The sequence below is a fragment of the Rhea americana genome, unplaced genomic scaffold (assembly GCF_003343005.1).
Source record: "Rhea americana isolate MKP2758 unplaced genomic scaffold, rheAme1 scaffold_47, whole genome shotgun sequence".
Taxonomy (NCBI): Eukaryota; Metazoa; Chordata; class Aves; order Rheiformes; family Rheidae; genus Rhea; species Rhea americana.
The window spans coordinates 4,263,974-4,278,764 of record NW_028186612.1 but is presented as its reverse complement, the minus strand read 5'-3'; the positions used below and the strand labels follow the sequence as shown (position 1 = coordinate 4,278,764).

The 14,791-nt window shown below is 40.7% G+C and overlaps 1 protein-coding gene across 3 annotated transcripts in view; it reads left to right on the top strand.

The window, feature by feature from the left end:
• CRHR2 (corticotropin releasing hormone receptor 2) overlaps positions 1 to 14,791 on the top strand; it is a 146,273-nt gene that overhangs the window by 87,221 nt on the left and 44,261 nt on the right. For all 3 annotated transcript variants that reach the window (XM_085316493.1, XM_085316491.1, XM_085316492.1), the window contains one exon: positions 13,681 to 13,798. In XM_085316493.1, coding sequence (XP_085172619.1) covers positions 13,681 to 13,798 — 118 coding nt within the window. The remainder of the gene's footprint in view (positions 1 to 13,680; positions 13,799 to 14,791) is intronic.

Sequence of the window (14,791 nt, the reverse complement as noted above, 5' to 3'; positions counted from 1 at the left end):
TATTCACTGTAACTATATTCCCTTCTTTGATGCTGAATCTTTTAGAAATGCTAAAGTAAATAAAGCAGAAACAATTAGATAATATGGTATAAATGTATCCATCTTTTAACATTCAAGCAGCTTATTTAATCTCTTTTGTTTTTCTGATGTATAAACTCTGACTTCAAGGTTTAGGTTTTGCAGTCAATTTCAGCATTAAAAATGACTGCAGCATTTAGATAGTTCCCTCCACTGGCCCTGAATCAAGATACTCCATTTTCAAGATGATCACTGCACCACACAGCGCAAATCAGGTTTCCTGACGTAACTGTCCAGCCAGCATAAGCCAGCATGAGCTACTATAGAGTTACACATCTTTGTCACGTGCAAGGTGTCCCAAAAGCAAATCAGTTCTGATCTTCTGAGTCCTGTTGTTTGGGGCTTTTCTTTCTGTTTTAGTCTGGATGGAAGAGGGCATGTAGTACTTGTGTGAAGCGGGACAATTTAGTAATTCCAGGCTTAAAGAGCAGTAGAAGACCCAGAAGGCTAGATTTAATATTTGTGTATCCACTCTACCCACAGTGGAAATCTCTGGAAAGCTCTTTATTCCTGCCCCGCCAACCTATCTCACTCCATGGTGTSTATTCAGGGTGAGGATAGAAAGAAGACCTTGAAGAAGGCTCAAGATACACAGTCACTCCCTATTTCTCACCCCTCATCTGCCTGATTTTCCTTTGCTCTGTCAATGCTGATGGAGGAGGAATAAAGGAATAGACTGAAGCACATCTGCTGCATTGGAACATAGCTTTGAGGAAGTCTGAGGAATCTCTCACACTGGTGGTTTTAAGAGAAAGTTAAATATCTGGCCAGCATGGCAAAGAGAATGTTGCTTTGGTGATGGGCTAGTGAGAAGGATGTTCTGCTCTTGGAGATGAGCCTCACCATTACTTTTGCTGTCCCAGTCCAGGTACCTATTGCATCAATGGACAGTTTAAATTCTCAGTTCTATTGGGGTGGGAAGGGGAAGAACTAGATATATTCTCAATTCTTCTGAATGTCCTATGTCATCTTGTTGTCAGTTCCCATCTCCCTCAGTTCCTTATGCACCTCTCTATCCTTCATTCATAACACTCCCGCAACTGCAATAGAAATGTTCTGCTGTCTTAAACCCTAAAAAATCTTGGACTAAAAGATATTTTGAGGGGCAGAAAGCTCACATGTAGCAGCAAGCAATGAAACCATCTGCCAACTGTATTTCTGTGTTGCCAGGAGACCTCAGCAGATTTGGGAAGGTAAGAGAACTGAGTTGAGAATTCGCTTCTACTTCTAAAAATTCTTCCATCCTTCTCCTGTTCTGTGGCTTATGATCCAGTCCTTCCTTGGCTGTGGAAGGGAAAATAAGCCAGTAAACTTGCATTCAGCACTTAAAAAAAAAAAGTGAAGTCCATCTTGCAGGGAAGGACTTAATTTTCCTTGGCACACGGAATGGTAATGATTCTCAAGGGGCTAAGTCAAGGATGGTCCTCAAGATCTAAGTGTAGGTGGTCTTAGAAGTGTGAAAGCCTCGCTATTTTTACAAGGCAAGACACAAGAAATGACAACAAAAACAAAAGTGCTGAGATGGAAAAGTAAAGAATTTTTTGCATATAGTAGGTGTGCTGTAGAGCAGCATTCATATCTAACACAGAACTGGGAGAGATTTGCTCGGTGCATTTCACATGGCATTGGTATAATACATCTGCACTGCTGTGAAACTCACAGGCTGTGTGTTCTCATTAATAGTAAAGATTTAATTCATCCCTCAGGTGCATACAGGCATTTCCTGCTGACATGGCTCTTACTCTCCCACACAATCACATTTCGATTTCTGATAAAGCAGAAATTTTCCATAGGAGGAACCTTGCTAACAGTAATATCATTCAAGCTAAAGAAAGGAAAAAGAAAAAAATAAAAACAGAAAAAATAAAAACATTCCTTTTGAATGGTACTTTCCTTTGCTGTTGCTCAGTATGCAGAACCCCAGATTGCTGTGCCTTGGCTTTTTTTTCCTTGTTAGTGTGCTGTTATATCAGCCTCTGAGGCAGAATGTGATTCCTTTGTAAAACTCCTGCTTTGTGTGATGCCAGCAGTGACCTAACTAGATTCAATCAGCAGATGTTTTATTTGTGCAGTAGTGGCTGAAGCAAAGGCATCAACTAAAGGAAGACAGGTGTTTGTTCTGGGAAACATCTAAGACCCCTCCGAAATTCTGGCTRAAAGGCAGATGGGCTGAGCACTGAAAATAAGAAGTCCTTTTGCACAGATTGCTGGGTAAACGCAGATCAGAAGAACTACACAAATGTTTTCTCATGGCATCTTTTGTCACTAGTATGGTGGTAATGAAGGCAAATGAGGACCTGAGGGAAACTTTACTTTCCTGTTTCCCCTCCATTAATCTCTTCCTATTTCCTCTTTAAAATAGCTGATATTTCTCATGGGCCTGAGGAGTTGTGCCCTTTCCTTCTACTAATAAAAGCTAAATTGCCTAAATCCCAGCTATTTTTTTCTTCCAAAGAATGATTTTTTTTTCTTGAAAGAACTGAAAGAACATTTTCACCTTTTTTTTTTTTTTTTTTAAACCAGCTCCCAGGTTTTAGGAGTGTGAGATCCCATTATCCTCTATCCTTCCTTGTTTCAGGCTCCTCTGAACTGCCTCTTGATCTTCAGTCTTGTGTGCATTTAGTGAGACAGCTGCTGCAGGTCTCTATTAGTAAGGATGAAAGAGTTTGATTAAATGCTTTGTAGAAACCTGTCAGAAGAAATGTAGAGCATCCATGCAGAGCAGGTTTCATAGAGTAGAGTGATATGACATCTATCAGAGCCAATGCTGGGTATTGGGAATATATCAAGGGGATAGATGAGCTGCACAATTAGTATGGAGTTGCACTTAAAAGTAATGTGATATCTGATGCGATCAGAGCAGAGCAGGCTACAAATCTAATTCACAGTCATCCTGTACATATCTTTCTATTATGGAGCACAGAAAATAAGAGTCAATCTCAGGACACAAAGTCAAGTAAATGAATTAATGAATTAATTTGCATGTTAGTGTTCCATTTTCTTTCTCAGCTTCTGGTTTTCCACTTAATTTTGTTAAAGTCTGTTCCGTCTGACAGTTAGCACAGCAGGGTCTTAAAAAATGATTCAGGCACATGACATGTTTAAAACTTTASTATAAATACTGTTAATGGCACAGCGTGTGTTTAGTGGATGGTAATGGCTGTTGGTGTGGAGACAGAGCTCTGTCCTTGGTACRGTTCCCAACGGCAAGGCAGGAATGAACGTGAATGGAGCTCTGTAAATAAGCACACGTTCAGTGAGATGCTAAGTGGCTGTCTTTGAGAACAAAACATCTGAAGTGTTTGTACTGCTTGAAAGCATCTGAAGTGTCCTGACTCAGTGACTAAAATAAAGAACAGCAACACATTTCTTGTTGACTAGCCTTAGGCCAATGTCTTTGCTTACTGCTGTCTTTACTCACTTCCCTCTCGTCTCATATCTATATCACTTGTTCTTTAGTCTAGACTTTCCGCCTTTGTACAGAGCCTAGCACAGAAAGCACAGATGGAAGCAGAACSCTCATGAACTCCTGGAGTAATACCACTATTACACACTATTAAGAGTGTGCCCAGAAAGCTGTATCCTTAGATATGGCAGGTTTCATCTGAAACAGTGATACTGTAGCCTTGAAATATTAAGGTTGGCAAGGAGTATGATTGCTGCCTATAAATATATCACTGTTGGATAAACTTTCGTAAGAGAAACACTACTTACAGTCAAGGACAACATTCGTGCAAAAAGAAAAAGGTATGGACACATTATGAATAGACCCTTGAGTGGATATTAGAGAAAGATTTCTAATGAGCAGAGAAGCAAGGTTCTGGAGCAAATGTAATGGAGGAAAACTTGACTTGGAGTTTTAGACTAGAGTTTCAGGAATTTATGAAGGACTGTGTGACTCAGTGACTTCTTTGTGGCTGGTCTTTGAAGGCTTATGATTCCTTCTTCCATCCYGTGCTTGATGTTATGATCCTAATGGTGTATTTCTGTCATTGCTGAGGTTTTAGCCACAAGGGTTTGTCTTTGGAGACAGACACTAACTTATTTAAATTCAGGTAACAGAACTGCTCCATGCAGGATTAAATCTGTGTTAATTAACAAGATAAAGCACATTTGTGCTCTATTCTGCCTTTGTTGTTGATGATGAATAAATGTATTTGGGGCAATTCTTGCAAATTTTTGAAAGTCTCAGAGGAATAAAGAAAATAGAGTTTTGTCATTGGAGTTTTTGTTGTCTAAGATATGTATTTTGTTCGGAAGCCCAACTTGCTTCAAAAAAGAGCCTGCCCTGAGGCATCTCTGGACAGGTGAATCAGAACAGGTATTTTCAAGCCTGGATATTTAGAGCTGTCTGCTAGAAATGCGCATTTAGGTGTCTAGCACCCAGCCACCCTCTCTTCTGCCTAATCTAAATGATGAATACTGCTATATCTTACTACTGTGTCAAGTAAAACCCAAGAGATGTGGAAAATCCCTGATTTGTATCATCCTTAAATAGGGCATGTATACTTTTTCTGGCATCTGGACTGCCTCTGTGTGTTACAGAAGCAGCAGCTTCCTGTAGGAGGTGCCCAGCTTGAACCACAGTGGAAYGTTTCCACCTGGGCAGTGATCACCRTGAAGCTGATAACAGCAAYGGGAGGCATGGAAAGGAATGGGGGTTGGCTTCCACCTTGCAGAAGTTTATATTGGTACAAATTTGGTGTTATATGAGGAGGAGGAAGAGGGATAAGAAGAATGAGGGTGAGGATGGAGGGAAGCTTCTTCCTTGTTTGTAGCTTGGTGCAAAGCAGGTTCCTGTAGGCACTTTAGCTGGGGAAATTTAGAAACATAGGAATGAATGTTTGGACAGCTGAAGAAGCACCCAGGTTATAAATAATCTTATATGTTCTTCCCTGAATTCCTTGCCAAATATGCCAAAATGATGAAATATTCCACACTGTATTTTGGTAGAATTGAGGTCAAGGAGAGTGTTAACAGCAATATCAATGTCATTGGCTTTCCCTGTTTGTTTTATCCACACAATATCTGCAAAGGATGATAATTTAACARACAATTGTTAATTATATTATAAGCATAAAAGCCCATAAACCTTGAATTCCCTAGCTGATCTTTTAAACTGTTTTTCTTTCAGATCTTTTTTTTATATAATCCCACAAGAATATAATAAATGAAGACATGTACATTCATATATTCTCCAAACAGCAGCAGCCAGATCAGCCTCYATCAGTTCCCAGTCTCTGACTTCTGAAGTCCTAACTTTAATTTGGACAATCCACTAGTGGTGGTTCCCCTTCATAGCAAACATTCACCTTTCCACAGTCTGGACTTACAGCTACAGCCTATGTCAACAGGACAATGTCTTAGATAAATTTCAGAGGGAGGTAGCCACTTACTGTGTCCCTGCTACTCGAAAGGTAGTTTGTTACTGGGGACTGCCTCAGACCGAGGCTGCAAGTAAGCTCCTGTTAGAAAGATACTCCACAGCCGCATTTACAGTTTGGCTCAATATGATTGACAGCAACCTCCATTGAGAAAGATGGATTAGGGCATATTCCTAAAGCTCCTTCAACCAGCTAAACCACGAGCATGTGTTGAACTAAACRGAGCCTATATTTGTAACTTGGTTGTTCAGTTGGTCCCTGTGAAAATATACCGAGAAAATTTCTCCAGCGGAAGAGCAATAAAGAGCCGTATTCTCAGATGGCAGTAGCCATGATTAGGTTTCAGTTAGCTCATATCTAACCATGCAATTCTCAGGAGCAATGTCTCTCTTTGTACACTGGCTAGGACAAGGGCACAAGCTGATGCCCTGTCCTGTGGTTATCCATACTGTTTATTGTCAGCACMCTCCCAGGCAGGCTGTGACCTGTGCTGGCTAGCACTCTCCCAGACAGTATCTGCAATTCTCAAAGTCTCGGTTTTCCAACAGAATGTATGCTGTGGCCGTTGGGAAGAGAGGTTAGGTGTACAGATGCAAGCTATTTAACTCCAGCTGCCACAAGGAAAAGGCTCTGCCTTCTATTATTCACTACTAGAAATATAGCTCAGAGGTTAAAATAATTTATGTGTAGACACATCACAATTGTGATTTCTTTTATTCAGCTCTCATTTATTCTACTCACTGCTTTTTGTTACTGGGCACACAGATACTGCCTGCTACACGCCTCTTAGCACCTCCACCATTGCCCTCAGCTCAACTTATGCTCATCTTGGGAATCTAAAAACTGTCCTGTGCTTTCTGTGCCTTCCTATCTCTGCCAGGGCCTAACTGCTAATCTTGAAAATCAAAAAGGAGAGACCAAGGGGCAGAGACGAGTGCATSTGAACATTGAGTGCCATTGGGACAATGGGAAGCAATTCAACTGATCAGTCGTGCACTAAATAAGCTTTGCCTGGGAATTTCCTTTCATAGTTTCCATTAAGGGTGTAAAAGAGTCTTTATTTTTTAGTGACGCTAATCTTTTCAATTTTAAATTATTCATTTTCCCTTTTATTCTTCCTAATCATTTCTTGTTTCAGCTTTGCTACTTTTACAGCTGTTTTAGAAGTTAGCTTTCTGCATTTCTTCCACTATCTAAGGTTGATTATAGAGAAGACTGAGACAGAATTACTTCAGCAATGTGCAGGCAAAGGACAACACACAATAATCAAAAGTTTCAGAAAGGAAAATTCCAGATGGACATAAGTAAGAAAATTTTCACCATAATTATGGTCAAGCATTATAGCAGGATCCTAGAGAATGTGCTGAATCTATGTCTTTAGAGACTTTAGAGAACAGAACAAGTTCCTGGCTATTTGATCTATTTTCATGTTGACCTTGCTCTGAGAAGGATCTTAGATTAGACCACTAAGAGTTCCTTCTAACCTAAATTATTTTATTATTTACCCAAACACCAGAGTTCTTTAGCTCTTTTTTTGTTTGTTTTTTCTTTTTTTTAGCAATCAYGTAAGGAAAAAATTGCAGTGAAGACTTTCAATTTAAGTCAGTAACAGTAAAACTGTAATAACAGGAAACACAGTAAAGCAAAGTRAAAGGATTCCTTGCTTTCATACTCCCATCTCAGTGGTAGCTCTCAGAAGACTTTGCAAGAGAATTGTATAATCCTTCTTGCCTCTAAATAGAGTCTTTCAGTGCAGTTGGTTTCTGTGTCTACTATTTGCTTTTGGGCAGGTCTCTACAAAACCTAATGTTTCCTGTTACTGTCCTCCTCATCACAAAACAGGCCCAGCCCCATTTTTCTTCCTTGATCAGGGGTATTCAGTTTGGGATAGGTGAGAAAGGCTGGAATTACTATTTCCCTGATGCTGAAAAGTAAAGTGACTTAAGTTAAGGTCACCCAAGAGCRGAGTTGAGAATAAAACAGACTTATTGTGCAGTATGGGATCTTGCAGCTCATCCTGCCTCTCCACTCCCTCAGCAAATCAATGGTCATGTACCAAACAGGAGACTTACCCTTCTGGCTGCAGCAACATTTTACTACTAGGCAGCACATTGCTAGAACTTTTGCTCTTATAAGAAATCTCTTGTTCTGACCCATCTGGCCTGGAAGGTGAGGTTGTCCTGGAAGACTTAGGATCCCTGTGCTGCTGATCTGTACGGTTAAATGCCAGTGCAGACAAGTCCCTCTCTGTTGGATGACTAGATGCTCCTCTTCCTCAGGTAGCTGGATGTTGGTCATGGGTGTTGGGATGCCAGTAATTTCAAAGGGTTGCCGTGAGTCTGTTTGCATCTCCCTGTCATGAGCAGCAAGTATAGTCTCTCTCAAGCAGAGACAATACTTCTGTTTGCTTTGGGCTAACTCTGATTCCTCCATAGGGAAAGAAATCTACCTATCCATTGCTCAATCACATGCTTTGAACGTGTCCCTTAGGGCCAGTTAACACATCACTGTCTGCAGAGGGCTGTTTTTGACCCCTGTTCACAGTGCTCCACAGCCATACGGTGCCAGGGACAAACACTGGTGACAATGAATGCGGTCAGTCCAGTCTTGCTCTGGAGTTTTCCTGTCTGTGTAGTTTTTTGCTGCAGCTTTTCAACTCTGGAAAATGTCAGTGCTTTAAACCTTTGTGGCCAAAGCAAGCAGAATCCCTTGTATCCTGAAATTAAAAGTTKGCTTGAATGCAAGAGAAGTAAGTTTTGGAAAAGGCTTAGTGAGCCTGAGTTTGTTTTGAGGTTCTAAGTACATCCTAAACACTGGCARAAGTAGCTGCTTCTCCTCTTCACCTGAGCATTCTGCCCCCACCCCCTATAGAAGTCATTTTTCTCAGCTTTTTTTTTTTGCCCTCTTGGAAGTGCCTCTTGCCTTTCATGTGGGAATATTTATATTCTCCTAGGCAACTGCCACCAAGAAATTCATTTCCTTGCCAGCCTCCCCAGCTGTTTTTCCCATCCATGAGCATTAGGAGTACCAGAATACAGGCATTGATGGGTGAACATCATGCAGGGGAAACCATGAAGACCTCAGGGGAGGCCTCCATGTGTATGATAGCAAATAGGCCTTAACAGGCACACAGCCTGGGAAATAGTTTGCAGTTAGGTATTCTTCCCACTCTGTGCYATTTATGGCTTGTCCATGAGCTTTGCCTCTCCTAGAGAAGACTGAAGGGGAAACATATATGTTTTTAAAATATTATCTAAACCTGCCCTTCGTGCTTGTTCAGCAGTTACRGAACGGGAAGGATTCCATGAAAGTGCTCTCAGATTTCTCCTGCAAGCTGTTTTCAGACAGGCAGTGGAACAGAAGTCTTAACTGAACATCATTATTAATGGAATCCTACATGAATTAATAGAAGGTTTCCAAGCTCCTTTAATAAAGTTATTATTTGCAATTAATTMCATGAAGATGATTCTACTGATTCAGCTAGCTTTTGACCGTGCTGGCACATTATTAAGTTTGCTAATGTTAATTATTTATGTCATACTTTGAATCAGAAAATAATGGCTCTGCACATCCCACAGGAAAAATAACACTGTATGGATGGAGAAGAAAAAAACGTGAATCAACAGGAAGGCTATTTTGAGTTTTATCAGTGCTATTTTAGAAACGCTTTTATAGATATCCACTCCTGAATCAGTGAGGCCACTTGTACAGAAAGAATCAATTGTGTTTCATGCTTTTTCAGGCTTCAGCATTTCCCAAATCAAAAGTATGAATTTTCTAAATCTCTGCTTTCTATGTGTATTCATACAATTGAGATCATTTCACTGAATTAATTAGCACAGGTTCCTTTCTCTTCCAATAGGCAGAAACTCTTCCTGCCCACCTCTGACACAGGCTACAGTCACTTGTGGGAGAATTTTGCTTTCTTTTCATTTGCAGCTGTTGTTGCTAACATGGAAGTACAGTTATGACATACCATGTAACAAGCAACTCAGGGTGCCAGTGGTATGGTATCAAGTCAGAGAATGATATTTAGGCTTGAAATATGGTCTGTTTTTCAAGTCAAATAAAGAGATCATTATATGTAATTTCCCACCATTCACCTGTTTTTTCGTTTACTAATTAGTAGAACTAACAAGAGGTACATTTGCTTTTATCTTAATTGCTTCTTTGTGTCTAGCATTCTGCTGTAGAGCTGAAGCTGATGCCTCTTACGGGGCTGTGTGTGTGTGTGTGTGTGTGGTGAGCAGGAGGCATTCATTCCCAGATCATGGACTCTTCTCTCAGCCAGGATCCCTCTGGAAATCTTTCTTATACTAGATAATGATAATAAGGTCCACTGGCAATGGCTGTAAACAGAAACAGCTTTCTCAGGTGGCCAGAAGGAGATCTTTCCCTTGTTGTATCCGTTGATTTTGCTGYACTCCTCAGCTGTCATGCCCCTAAGCCTCCACACACTATATTAACCTTGTTGTTTCTCCCTTCCCAGTATGAATCTGACATAGTTATTTCTATACTTTTCTTGCCTTTGGCTATGAATTGCATTACCACTACTGTGATTTTTGTGCTAGTACTAGTTAGGATACTGACACAAACAAAAACCATGTGCTCTGGGCTATCTACAAACAAACAAAAAAACCCCCCTCTTTGGGGTCTCTAGTTGTGACTTCTACTAAATGAAAAGGAAAAGAAAAAAGAAGAAAAAGAAGGAAAGAAAAGCAAAATKTTAAAACCATTCTGCGCCTGGGGTCACCTCAGTGCCTGAACCACTCAGAAACTGCAGCACTTTCAAAGGTGTGTCTCTCAGCCTGACTGTACTGCTGTTTCCAGTAAGATACTAACTATTCCTAACACCAGAAGAGTAATGGCCCAGACATCACAAAAGCACTTGCTTCATCTCACCTGTTTGTACTGCTTCACCAAAGCAGAAATGTGGCAGGGAATGTGGCTAGGGAGAGGCTGCAGCTAGGAAAGCAAAAGGTTTGCTTTGCAGCCTTTTCTACCTTTCTCCGTTAGCCCCAAAGACATGAAAGTCTTTAGCAGGTCAAAGCATCTCCTTATCAGCTGTGTCATACATGGAGTGTCTCAAAAGGGGAGTGAGGACATGGTGCTGAGCTGCTAATACCTAAAGTATTTTTATTTTCCAATAAGCCTRTACTTTAGGCTTTTCCTAAAGGTAGTGGAGTATGGGAGCCAGCTGCTCATATTTCRAGTCCAAAACTTCATTTGACAAGCCTTCAGGCCTCATCTCCATAAATTCCAGCTGCTGGCCACATGTAGGCTTGCACTTAATTTTAACACCAGGAACACATCTTCCCTCAGCACAACATGGTTTTTCCAAACAGAGGAAGGAGTCTTGATTGTCATAATTCTCTGAAGAGCCTGGAAGTTCCCAACAAAAACAGACCTTCTTGCTCTTGGTGCCAGTCATTACTAAAACATGGCCTCTGTCCCAGGCAACTTGCAATCCAAAAAAAGCCAATAGCTAAATGCAGACAGATGGACAAAAAAGAGAAAACAGTGAACAGAGAAGTAGTAAGGAGAGCAGAGATCATGAGGCCAATAGATGCTGAGGTTGTCTTTATATTCCAAGACACAGAAAAGAATATGATTTTGAAGGCTAGAATCCTAATGCAGGGAAAAGCTCTTCTTAGGGGCTGAACCAAAAGGTCTACAACTATTGGTTTGATTCTCTTTACATCTCTGGCTAGTCTAATGTCCTGCTCTGTATCTTGTGAGGGTCAAATTTTATTTGCTGGTAGATTTAATGATATTCTGGAGTGTGCAATGATTGAACTGTATCTGAAAGATGTAGCAAGGATTATTTTTTTCCCACTGTTTTATTTCTCTTTCTCTAGAATTAGGTTGCGAAGTTTTCTGGATCTGTTTTGTTGTTAAAGCTCTCAAAAGCAATTAATTTCATGCCAGCAGCTCTAAAGGTTGTCTTGAATTTCCTCAGTTTCTAGTGCTTTGCCTCCTTCTTTCCTCAAAAGCAGTATTTCAAACTCCTTCCTTAACCTGTTTATCCTTAACCAGAAATGAGTGAACAAAATATCTAGATGAACAACAGCCAGCTGCAGGACATTTCTGTGCAGAACAATCAACAGAAAACAGATCTCAACGGCATATTTTAAAGCCTGTCAGAGCCAGATGAGTTCCTGGGGCATTTCATTTCATTTCAGCATGAATGTCAGTAGGTGCTGGCTGTCTAGTTTCTTGGAAATCCTAACCATGAACCTTTTGTTAGAAGTGAAGATCTCAGAGTGAGCCGTTTCTCTGACAGGTTCCCTGGGAGCACAGCTTACACTGAGAATAATGCCCTTTGGTTTTGTAGCCTATATAAAAGCGAATGGATCTGAGCAGCTGGAGAAGTGTTTTCAAATTGTCTCCAGTTGTGAGTCATCGAGGCTCTGAAAACCAAATACAGATTTCATACCTGTAGCCTGAGTTGTTAAACTCAGAATCTGTTTTGACATTGACTTAGTAGGATTATACCTCTAAGCATCTTTCTGTAATCTTCAGTATCTCATATGTGGGAGGTTTTCTATTTGTTTCTTGCTGGATTACAAAAAAATCTTGGAGAGATTTGTAAGGCTGAAGGAGATAAACAGAGTTTTTCTGGCTCTAACACYGAGTAATCAGATACTGGGAAAAGGGCAGTGAGAGTTTTGTGGTAACAAACTAGTGTTTGTCATCAAGAAAGATGGTTTGTTTATCATACAAAAAAACCCTGACACAATAGCAAAGTTGGTCACTGTATTGTGGCTTCTCTTTTAAAGAATCTTTTTGTTACTGGGATCAACAACGGTCAGTCACAGCTGAGCAGATTTGAAACCACCACGTTCTGTGTTTCTCCCATRTTATCTGGCAGCTTCCTTTGCAAGCAGGGACACTGATATGCCAAGCGCAGAACCCTGACCTGATGATCCCAAGAAACACGCTGGCTGTTTGGACCTATTGAAGTAATTTTACTCCTGGGGTGTTTTATGTTTAGCTGGGAAAAGATCATTTAATTGAACATTCTGTAACTGTGAAACTGTGACTTGGCTCTCACCTTCCTTTACCATTCCACAAAGAATGAGAAGATAAATGATCTTGTCTTGGATGATTGAATCTTTAATGAATAACTTACTGTCTAGCTTCAGTGCTGCTTCTAGTTGCTAGCACCAGCACCACGCACCAGCTGTCTCCTGGAGCCATTTTGAGCAGCCAGCAGTGTTCAAGATGTCCTCTCTTCTGTTTTACAGCCCCAAAACACTGTAGAATGGGTGCTCATACTTTACATTGCATTCCAGATGAGGGTTCTGGAAGAAGAAAGAACATGCACAAATACATTCTTGCGAAGGAGAATAAGCAGCTCTTCTCCGTTATTTAAGACAGTATAGTGCAGCAAACCAAAAGCTGTTCTGGAAACGAGRCAGCCCCTGCTCTCTTATTGCATTAATGGGTCAGAGAACGTTTGAATTTCATACAGCCCAGCTTGTCTGAGTCATTAGAGGGAGAGAATCACCAAATGCAAAGAGTTCCATTTTCTGTCGCTCCAAAGTGGACATTTGTCACCAAACCTCCTTCTGTGAACAGTGCAACAGACTTCCCTGCAGCCTTGTTGTTTTGAGACTTAGAAATTCTAGTTGACATTGCAATAGATGTGGTAGGGGTGAGAGGCAACCAGGCAATGATAGCCAGGGACAAAATGAYCGTTTGCATTTTGGGAAGTTTCCGTTAGCTCCCATTTCACTATCTTGAATTAATTTTGTCAACGGGAACTCAAGTTAGCTAAACAAATTGCTGTGCTTGGCTTTGCTATGCTGCATGGTTTCTAAAAGAAARGTATTTGACAAAGAGAAGAAACACATATTTTGGCAGCCCTCTGCAGCTGTTTTATGTTTACATCATCTGTTTGGATTGTAACTGCATTGCAGAGGCCAAGTTTTGGCACTGTCACTTGCTGTGCCACTAGCTGTACCCTTAAAACTAGAGAATGGGACTCAAACTTGCTATGTTTCCCGGTAAAGAAGAGAGCAATAAASCACTACATAGAGTGTTATTGCTGTCCCATTGGACAGCAGAATCTCCTGTTCCACAGTGTATGGGAATAATGGATGGGGATAAACCATGAGGATTTTTTCAAGTGAACAGGTTAGCTTGTTTAGTTTATATACTCATTCATGTGTGTATATGTATTCATTGTGTGACTTAAATGCATTCCCCTGTTTAGGAGTATCAGATGCCTGCGGAATATTATTCACTGGAACTTGATCACCACGTTCATCCTGAGGAATGTGATGTGGTTTCTGCTTCAAATGATTGATCATAACATACATGAGAGCAATGAAGTAAGTTCCTGGGGACAGCATGCAGTTTGCAGGTGGGTGGGGGATGCTGAATTTGTTCAACTGATAAAAATATTGCAAAGGGCACCTGTCCACATGCCCAGGGCAACTGTGATKTGACTTCAAAAAGATGGAAAAATGTGCTAAATTTTCATTTCTTTCCTCATTACGGAATATCAACATTCTGTTGTTTAACGTTGAAATCCCCATACCCTTGCTCAAGTATTGTCTCTTATCTTCATTGACTATAGATACTTTCCAAATTCATATACTCTGAGACACAGTACAGTGTGAGACACTACATTTAGTGGTTCTTGAACATTTTTGTCAGAGTTTCTTGCTGTAATGAGGATTCATGCGGGATAAGCATTTACTTCAGAGAGGGCATGTATTGATTTGGCTGCCCAGACTCTGAGTCAGCTTTTTTGTCTAATGCCAGCAGGCACCTTGGTCGCTGGAGTCAGTGGGATTCTAAAGAGAATGAGAAATAGCCCTGAAACACCTCTGAAAATGCCACTGAAATGATTTCAGTACCTTTTTTGCTCTATGATTTTTTTTTAATTCCACTTTTCTGCTAATTACTTCTTATAGTGCTGGCCCTGAGGATGAAGTGAGTTGGGTTGCATCCATCAGCAGCTTCCTGTCATGGAAAGGGATAGTTCATTCCTCTAGGGCCATAAACACTTCACTCCATCTGCTGCTGCTTTTCTTGGACTAGCTCTGGTCCTTCTCTTAACCCCTTGAAGAGGACTGAACCCTTGGAGACTGAACTCACTGAACTAGGGGAAAACTAATCTAGCCAACAAAAGAAAAAAAAAAAAGGAAGAGTTTTCTGTTGGCATAGTGAGCTAAATCAGCTTTCTAAAGTGTGATTAAGATTTAGAGCTAATTCAASTGAGAGGATAGACCCACTCAGTAAAACAATTGAAAGGCCAAAGTGAGCAAAGAGCGTGCCATCTTCTTTGCATGGCACTGAGCACTCTTGAGAAATTCTGC